The 10823-nt window shown below is 35.7% G+C and overlaps 1 protein-coding gene across 1 annotated transcript; it reads left to right on the top strand.

Annotated features, from left to right (window-relative positions):
* Window positions 1-1294: 1294 nt before the first annotated feature.
* Window positions 1295-4678, top strand: LOC114180779 (receptor-like protein EIX2). Its single transcript, XM_028067071.1, has one exon. The coding sequence runs from the start codon at window positions 1295-1297 to the stop codon at window positions 4676-4678; it is 3384 nt and encodes a 1127-aa protein (XP_027922872.1).
* Window positions 4679-10823: the final 6145 nt, after the last annotated feature.

The following is a 10823-nucleotide window of genomic DNA, read 5'->3' on the forward strand; positions in this document are numbered from 1 at the left end:
TTTCCTTTCTTTTTCACTTAATTTGTATGATAATTTGAATGTTTCATTCTTTTTCTTTTTCTCATCAAGTGTTTAATTTACTAACAGTAAAATAGATTTGGATAGTACAATCCTCAAGTTCTTTGAACCAATTTCATTTTCTTATTTTAAAGTGTCTAAGATGCGTAATTTTCTAACCCATAAAATGGATTCAAACGTAACAATTTAAGGACTTTTTGGAGTCCTCTCATTTTCTTCCATATAAATGTCTAGTGCCTAATTTTTCTATCCCATAAATTGGGTTTGATTAGGACAGTCAATAGTTTAAGGTCTTTGGACCAATTTCATTTACTTCTTTTCAAGTGTAAAGATATATGCTGAATTTTATTATTCCATAAAATGGATTCAAATATAACAATTAATAATTTAAGAACTTTCTGGGCTACTCTCGTTTTCTTCTTTAGAAAATGTCAAACATGCTTAATTTTTCCATCCCATAAGCTGGATTTGATTAAGACAGTCAATAGCTTAAGTTCTTTGGTCCAATTTCATTTTCACGTGTCTAAGATGCTTAATTTTATAACCCATATTATGTATTCAAATACAACAATTAATGGTTTAAGGTATTTTTGGACTTGTTTCATGTTTTCTCTTTTCAATGTTCAATTATCTAGCGCATAAAATGAATTTGATTAGCACAATTTGAACTAGTTTCATTTTCCGCGTTTCCAAGTATCCAATGTGCTTCATATTCTAATCCTTAAAATTATTCTATCAGAACAATCAATATCTTAATTTGAACCAGTTCTATTTTTCATTTTTTAAAGTCTTATTGCTTAATTTTATAAGCTATTGATCAGGAAAATCAACAACTTAAGATTTTTGGACTAATTTTATTTTTCCCATGTTGTCATTAATTTTTAACCAACAACAAAATTAGGAAAGTCAATTAACTTTTTTTTTGTCAAGACCAGTCATATTTATCTTTTGTATCACTGATGAACTAATTTTTTATCTCATAGTGGACAAGATCTTAAGATTTTTTTTTTTTTTTGAAATAGTTTTACTTTCCTCGTTATGTGATTATTGGTGCGGTTAATTTTCTTACCCATAGATTAAAAATTAGGAGATAAAATTATATAACAATAAAAATTCAACCATCTTCTCATTCAGGAAAAAGCCAAATTATAAATGATGTCATGGAGCTTTATAAACACAGGTGAAAGAGAAAAGACTGAATCATAATATTTCCTTCTTGCAATATACTACTCTTGTTTACTCTGTTCTATATTGAGATTATCTGATACAGAAAAAAATGAATGCTTATTTTCTGAAAACATTTTATGTGGTTCTTCTCCTTTCTTCGCTTGCCTCGGGAATTAGTGCGACATTGAAGAACTCAAGTGAAAGTGGTGAAGCAAAGTGCATAGAAAGAGAGAGGCAAGCACTCCTGAGCTTCAAACAAGGCATCACAGATGACTTTGGCGTGCTGTCCAGTTGGAGCAACCATCGCAATAACACAGATTGCTGCAAATGGAAACACATTCAGTGCAACCATCAAACAGGTCATGTACATCTGCTTGATCTTAATGGAAACTATGACTATTCACAGCCTTTGAGAAGTGTACTCAATCTCACTTCATTGACTCACTTGACAAATATTCAATATCTGGATCTCAGCCATAATTATTTTGTAATGAGTTACATCCCAGAGTTCATGGGTTCCTTCTCCAACTTAAGATATCTCGATCTCTCCAATTCTTATTTTTCGGGGAGGATTCCTTCTACACTTGGAAATCTCTTAGAACTACGCTATCTAGATCTTGGGGATAATTATCTTTGGGGTGAAATTCCTATTCAGATTGGGAATCTCAAACACTTACAGTATCTTGATCTTGGAGGATATTTTCTTTCTGGAAAAATTCCATATGAAATTGGGAATCTCAGAAAGCTACAATATCTCAGTCTTGGGAGTAACACTTTCCTAGACAGAATGCATATGGAAAACTATATTTCAGATTCTCTTTCTGGAGCGATCCCTTTTCGCAAAGGGAATCTTCCATTGTTGCGTACTCTCCGACTAGTTGGCAATTTTGATATAAAAGTTAAGGATGTACAGTGGCTGTCTACTCTCTATTGCTTAACTGTTCTTGAGCTGAGTTCACTGCATAGTCTTAAATCCTCTCGCCAATGGCTACAAACTATCAGTAAAATCATTCCAAACCTAATAGAGCTGAGATTAGTTGATTGTAATCTTGTAGACAATGATATTAAATCTTTGTTCCATTCTCAATCTTCCAACAATTCCATTTCTCTTACCATCCTAGACCTCTCTTTTAATATGTTGACATCGTCAACACTTCCACTCTTGTTTAACTTTAGCCTTCATCTCCAAGAACTTTATCTTTCTCACAATAATATAGCTTCACCTTCTCTATGTCCAAATTTTTCATCTCTTAAGATCTTGGACCTCTCTTATAATAATCTAGCATTATTAATGTTTATGGAGAATTTTAATATCAGCTCCAAGCTGCAAAAGCTTCATCTTGCAAAATGCAGTATTATGGATAGAAGTTTCCTTGTTTCATCTAGTCGTACAATGAATTCTTTGTCTTCACTTCTCTACCTTGACCTCTCTGATAACCTGTTAAAGTCATCCTCTATATTTCCCCGACTTTCTAACTTAACGACCAATCTTCGTACCCTTTACCTTGATTATAACTTGTTGGAAGGTTCCATTCCACATGAATTTGGGAAAGCTATGAGCTCTCTTGAAAATCTTTATGTCTCCAATAACAAACTACAAGGCAAGATGCCGTCTTCCTTTGGGAGCATGTGCAGATTACAGAGATTAGACCTCTCAAGTAACAGGTTGCATGGAAAATTTCCCAGCTTCATTCAAAATTCTTCATGGTGCAGCAGACACATATTTCGCGTATTCAACTTATCTTACAACCAATTTACTGGCAATATACCCAAGAGCATCAGACTACTATCTGAGTTGGAGTTTTTATCAATAGAAGGGAATTCTTTAGAGGGTGATGTCACTGAATCTCATCTTTCCAACTTTTCCAAATTACTTTCCTTGTATTTGTCACACAACTCTCTGTCTCTAAAGTTTGTGTCTGGTTGGGTTCCTCCTTTTCAATTAAGGTTCTTGTTTCTTGCATCTTGCAAGATAGGTCCGAATTTTCCTAGTTGGATTCAGACTCAAAATTCCTTAATCCAATTAGATATATCTGATAATGAGCTGAATGATTTCGTACCAGAATGGTTTTGGAACAAGTTGCAAATTCTGTACACTTTGAATATGTCTCACAATAATCTCATTGGTTCAATCCCTAATTTGCAATTGAAGCTTCGTTTGAGACCATCTATAATTTTAAATTCAAATAAGTTTGAAGGAAAAGTTCCATTATTTTTGCTACAAGCTTCTGAGCTTTTACTCTCAGCAAATAAATTCTCAGCTTTCTTTTGTGTAAATGTCACGACTACAAGATTGGCCACTTTAGATTTGTCAGCTAATCAAATAAAGGGGCAACTTCCAGATTGCTGGAAATCAATAAATCAATTAATGTTTCTTGATTTAAGCAGTAATCAATTGTCAGGGAAGATTCCTATCTCCATGGGTACCCTTGTCAAATTGGAAGCTTTGGTTTTAAGAAACAATAATTTAACTGGTGAATTGCCTTCCTCTTTGAAGAATTGCAACAATTTAATTATGTTAGATGTGAGTGAGAATAAGTTGTCCGGTCCAGTACCACCATGGGTTGGAGAAAGCATGCAGCAATTGATAGTTTTGATCATGCGAGGGAATCAGTTCTCTGGAAATATTCCCTTTCACCTATGTTATTTGAAACGTATTCAATTGTTGGATCTTTCCAGAAATAAGATGTCTCAGGGAATTCCAACTTGCTTAAACAATTTGACGGCATTGTCTCAAAAGACCATCGACAGAGCTGAAACTGAAAGTCGTGTGCATTGGTACAATACTACTTACTATGAAATTTATAATTTTTTCGGTGGTAGTTATTATACGCTTCATATAACATGGATGTGGAAAGGTGTGGAACGTAGTTTCACACGTCCCGAAGTGATTCTTCAGAGTATTGATTTCTCATGTAACAATTTAACTGGTGAAATGCCAAAAGAGATGACATACATGCTTGGGTTAGTTTCTTTGAATATATCACGAAACAATTTAAGTGGTGAAATTCCTTTGGAGATTGGGAATTTAGGTTCACTAGACTCCCTTGACCTATCAAGAAATCATTTCTCTGGAAAAATTCCTTCTACTCTTTCCAATATTGATCGTCTTGCCATGATAGACTTATCTAACAACAATCTCAGTGGGAGAATTCCATGGGGAAGACAGTTGCAAACCTTTAATGCCTCTAGTTTTGAAGGAAATGTTGATCTTTGTGGGAAACCGCTTGAAAAAAGTTGCCCAGGAGATGAGACAGTGGTAAAGTCTAAAGGAGCAGAAGTGCAAGATGAAGATCATTCAGTTTTCTATGAAGCATTATACATGAGTTTGGGACTAGGATTCTTCACGGGCTTTTGGGGCTTATTAGGTCCATTACTATTTTGGAAATCTTGGAGAATGGCTTATTTGAGGTTCTTGAACAGACTAATGGACTATGTTTCTGTAATGGTTGAAGTGAACATAGGAAGGTGCCAAAGGTGGCCCAAAGACTAGCAGGTACAGAAGTCCAATAACTTCTTTATTTGAACTTATTTCTCTCTTTCAGTTTAGTAAATGCGTAACCATTTTTAAAATTAAAATGCAGAATTTTATATACACACACAGAATTTTTAAAATTATTCTTATTATTATCATTAATTATAATGACAATAAGAAAAAAATATGAATATTTCCTGTTTATACTTAGATTTATTTTATTTATTAGTAAAATTACCCCTTTAATATTGTTAAGAGTAATTGAAATATTTTAATGGCAATATAATAATTCACTCATTAAACATGAATTAATGTCATATAAGAGTATCCACGACCAGTCACACTAATTTCACCTAATATTTACGGATTATTTTCATATTAATATTTTTTCTTTATTATCTAGATTCATTGTATTTTATAAACTAGTAAATATACTCCTTTAATATTATTAAGAGTAATTTAAATATGATGTTTCTTTTTTCAAAATGCATCCCGAATTACACGACCAGTATTTTCAAATTCGAAAGTACATTCTGATTATGCAAACTGAAAAAAAAAAAAAAGAAAATTTCAGACTTTATAATTATAATGTATTTATAAATCCAAAAATATATTTTGGATTGTATAATTCAGAATATATTTACAGATCTAAAATTACATTACAGTTTGAATAATCTAAAATGTTTTTTTTTAATATGTTCCAGATTAACAAATCCGAAATGTACTTTATGAATTCGGAAATATATTCAGAATTGGAGAATCCAGAAAAAAAATAAGTTGAATGAGGGAAATTTTTTTATTATCATTTTTTGTGTGGGTGTAGGAAGAAAAAAAAAGGAGGATGCAGCAAGAAAAAAAAGTGAGATGCAGAAAGAAATTGCCCACCTTTTTCTCTTTAAATGTCTATATTTCTTAGTTTACTACCCATAGGTAAGTTAATATCTTAAGGTCTTTAGACCAATTTCATTTTCTACCCATATTTTAATTTTTCCCACCGATAAAAAAGATTTTTTTCTTCTTGCAACCCATAAAACTCATAAACCCAAAATTATCTCTCATTAAAATTATAATAAAAAGGTCAAAATTACATGTGCACTTCCATTTCTCACCTTATTTTGGATTATGTAATTCAGAAAGTAATTTTGAATCTAAAAATATGTTCTAAAATAAGAATTTCAGAATATATTCAAAAAATACATTTTTGATTATGCAATCTAAAAAATTTTCCAGATTCATAAATATTTTTTGAATTGTATAATCTGAAATACAGTTAAAAAAATTATATTCTAAAATACACATTAAAATATTTTTATTCCTATATATATAAATCAGACTATAATTTTTAAATACATTTTGAATTATACATTCCAGAACATATTTCCAAATTCAAAAATATATTCTAGATTAGCGCAATTTGAACTAGTTTCATTTTCCGCGTTTCCAAGTATCCAATGCGCTTAATATTCTAATCCTTAAACTTATTCTATCAGAACGATCAATATCTTAATTTGAACCAGTTCTATTTTTTATTTTTTTAAGTCTTATTGCTTAATTTTATAAGCTATTGATCAGGAAAATCAACAACTTAAGGTTCTTGGACTAATTTTATTTTTCCCATGTTGTCATTAATTTTTAACCAACAACAAAATTTGGAAAATCAATTAACTTTTTTCTTTCTCAAGACCAGTCATATTTATCTTTTGTATCACTGATGAACTAATTTTTTATCTCATAGTGGACAAGATCTTTGGATTTTATTTTTTTTTGAAATAGTTTTACTTTTCCTCGTTATGTGATTATTGCTGCGGTTAATTTTCTTACCCATAAATTAAAAATTAGGAGATACAATTATATAACACAATAAAATTTCAACCATCTTCTCATTCAGGAAAAAGCCAAATTTTTTCTCATAATTTTTCCTTCGTGCAATATACTACTCTTGTTTACTCTCTGGCGACCAAAAAACAAACCTCTTGTTTACTCTCTTCTATGTTAAGATTATCTGATACAGAAAAAATAATGCTTATTTTCTTAATCTAAAACGGTTCGTACAGTGCAATGATGCATTATATCTTATATAAGATTTAGGATTTTCTCCGATTTTTTCTTTCTTATCTTGCAATAGAGATTGTTGTAAAAATGGTGATTTTAATATATTGTAAAATATATGACTGTTGTATTGCTCATTACTTCTTCAATTTTTGTCATTATTGGTGTAACCATTTTAATTTGGTATATTAGTATTAATATTTTATGTCATGGGAGTTTTAGCCCATTTCTTCAAGTTCTCTCTCCTTTTATATTTAATTTGTCATGAGTTACTTATTTTTCAAAAAGTACTTTTTTTTTGTTAATTTTGTGATCTCAAAGAATTTGAGAAACTCGTATTGTATTTTGGAAGACTTGCGTAATACATCAGAAATAAGTTCATAAGAATAATGAATCTATATGCTTCACGAAATTTATGTAGTCTCGTTTGTCAGCTTATCGAACATGTTCTACGTTCGCTGAAGAATCAATTTAACATTTATTCTAAGTGCAAGGTGTTTCTAACTAAGACAGTGATTTATGCAACAAATAGATAAGAATAATAAGTAGTGATGTCAATTTGGCCCCTAGCCCATGGGTCAGTCCTGGCCCACTTTTCATAAAGTCCCATTTCAGGGGGCCCCCAAATGAGGGGGCCAAAAAAAAACCGCAGCCCCTAAAGCCCCCTCTCTAGTGGGTTAGGGTTAGGGTTAAGGTGGGTCAACTCCCAAATAATACTACATTAAGAAAGAGTCAAAGATCATGTCAAGCGACCCAGACGGACTCGACGATCCGGACGGGCTCGACGACTTGGACGAGCCCAATGACCATGACGGGCCCAATGACAAGGATGGACCAGACGACCCGAACGGGCCCAACCACCTAGACAGGCCCAATCACCTGGACAGACCCAATTATCCTAACGGGCCCTAAGACCCGAACGGGCCCAATGATCCAAACAGGCCCAACAACCCGAACGGGCCCGACGACTCGGATGGGCCCGACGACCTGGATGGGCCCGACGGACGGGCCTGACGACCCGAACGGGCCCGATCATCCAGATAGGCCCAACGACCCGAACGGGCTCGCAACCCGAATGGGCCCAACGATCCAAACGGGCCTGACAACCCGAACGGGCCCGACGAGCCATATGGGACCAACGACCTGGATGGGCCCTACGACCCAGACGGGCCCAACGACTTGAACGGGCCCCACGACCCGGACGGGCCCAACAACCTGAACGGGCCCAACGACCCGAACGGACCCGCAGACCCACACGGGCCTGACGACCCAGACGACGACGACCCAGACGGGCGCGATGACCTGGATAGGTCTGAAGACCTGAACGGGCCGGACGACCCAGAAGGGCCCGATGACCTAGACAGGGCCCGACGACCCAAATGGGACCAATGACCATGACGGGCCCGATTATCCAGATAGGCCAAACGACCCAAACGAGCCCGACGATTCGGACGGACCCGTCCGCCCAAACGGACCCAATGATCCAGACAGGCCTAACGACTCGAAAGAGCCCGACTACCCAGATGGCTCGGTGACCCAAACGTGCCTAATTTCATTGGGTCTGTTCGGGACGTCGGGTCCGTTTGGGTCGTCAGGCCCGTCGTGGTCGTCCGACCCGTTCGGATCGTTGGGCCCATCCTGGTGGTTGGGCTCGTCCGGGTTGTCGGGCCCATGTAGGTCGTATGGCCCGTTTGGGTCGTCGAGCCCATCCGGCGCGTCGGGCCCATCTGGCTCATTTGGCCCGTCTAGGTTGTCGGGCCCGTCCAGGTTATCGAGCCCGTCCATGTCGTCGGGTCCGTTCGTATTGTCGGGTTTGTCTTGGCTGTCGGGCCCGTCCGGGTCGTCTGGGTCGTCGGGCCCGTTCGGGTCGTTGGGCTTGTTTGGATCATCGGGCCCGTTCGAGTCATCGTTCTTGTCGAGGTCGTCGGGCAGGTCCGGGTCGTTCGACCTATTAGGGTCGTCCTGCTTGTCCGGTTCTTTGGGCTTGTCCCACAAATAGTAATATGTTTTAGAAAATAATATATTTTTCATGTGGAAGATGGAAGCCCATGGGTTGGCCCTAGCCCATAGGGCTTTTGTAAGATTTTTGGCCCTGTGGGCTTCTTTGTTGGGGACTTTTTTTCAATGTGGGCTTTTTTGGCCCTAGCCCACATGGGCCAAGGCCAAACCCTGTGGGCTGGGCCAAATTGACACCTCTAATAATAAGATCCTGACACAACAAAATGGTAGACTTTCATGAATTCTAGTTTTATTCTCTATTTCTCTTATTCCGTTTTTGTCTTTTCATCTTCCTTCTTCTCATGTGTTTTTGATATTGAATAATAGATATGAATTAAGTTTTTTTTTATCAATTGTTCTTTATTTCGAGTTTGTTTTTTTTCTTCTAATTTTGATTTTGTTATTTTTTATTTTTTTATCAACAAAAAATAAATATTAATTAAAGAGAATATTTGAGGAGTGTTATAACTCTTATAAAAAAAATTGAACCTGTACATATAAATGCAATAACTTCACATCATGCCCCCAACAACCAAAAAGACCAATCAAAACAAATGATCCCAACCTGGAACATCAAAGAGACAATATATAACAGAATTCCAATAATTACTCTGTGAACCATAAGACAAAGGAAGGAACGATGTGTATGCATATCTAGTATCAGACCCCACCAGTGTTTCCAAACAGCATAATAAAATTTACATTATTAAGAACGCAACCTTTCCGGTAGCTATATGCTTTAGACATTTGAACACATCCTCCACCTCATAGGGGAAGGAAAGATGCAACAACATGGTCTTCCATGAGAACAAGAGAGTTTTATCTATGCATAATAAAGAGTTCATTCCCATTGCAACAGTTAAGCTAGGCAGTTTCACTTCTACCCGAGAGAATTTTGGTCAAGAAGTACTATTGTATTTATGATTTGTCTTGGTTCCTTCTTTAATAGTAACACATACTTGCTTGCTTGGTACACTTAAACACATAATTTTTAACACATCTCTTCCCAATGTCCTATCTCCTCTATAATTCTTTCTTTACATTCTGATATCAAGTACAACCTAGGAAACTTGCGACATAGTGGTTCTTTCCCAATCCATTTTTTTCCCAAAACTTAACTTTTTTTCCCTCCTCCAACCACCCACTCTAAGCAATTGTCAAACTAGACTCCTTGCATTTCACTTCCACAGACTTTTTGAATGTTAGTCCACCATCTCGAGACTGGCCTAGATATGGTAGAGTTATTAAGATTCCTCCGTTTTTTTTTATCAGCAACAAAAATGAAATAAATATAATAGGACATTTGGGATGCCCTAACCCTTTTACAAGTTACAAAAATATTACAGATTGGTTACTATTATGTTGTAACTCCAAATAGTCCTCACACTAAAACAATAATGAAGTAGCTAATTTACATTGACATGAGCACTATAACTAATACCACCATGATGATGTTCAAAATACTTTTCAGTAATCCACCCCACATTTATATTTAAAGAGCTCATACATGTAATGACTCCAAAGAATAGTCTTCAACCTTCATATTCTTTACATATTGTTGCTACTTTTATACATATAGGACATTTTAAGGCAGTTAAACCTTATTGCAAAGATCCATTAATAGCTTTTCATTTAAGCTTCCCAACTCCACTTGGCTTGATGTTTGAACTTGATCTTCTTGGCTATTACTCCTTTCTCATGGATTCCACCTGCATGTTAGTTCTCAACATATTCTTGCACAACCTTTTATCTTTATAGGAATAAGAGCAAGTATATTTTTGGCATCTCTACTTTTAGCATTCCACACATTTTCATTACTCCCACCTTTCCCTTTGGGCTTACATTTAATCATCTACTACGAGAATTACCCAACACCTCTCTTCATCAGCATCAAAAAGTTCTTAGCACATAGATTTGAGGCAAGTGATCGGGCTCAAACACCAGTCAGAATATGAAAAAAATGCTTTTGGGTACTTACTTGTGATCCATGCCCAAGATTTAATTTGTACTAATGTGAACACTTCCTCACTATCTATTTTAGAGTTCCTAAATATATAATTATTTCTATGGATCCATATACCCTATAATATAGCCACCCACACGGTCCTTCATACAC

Source organism: Vigna unguiculata, chromosome 4, assembly GCF_004118075.2.
Source record: "Vigna unguiculata cultivar IT97K-499-35 chromosome 4, ASM411807v1, whole genome shotgun sequence".
Lineage (NCBI taxonomy): Eukaryota > Viridiplantae > Streptophyta > Magnoliopsida > Fabales > Fabaceae > Vigna > Vigna unguiculata.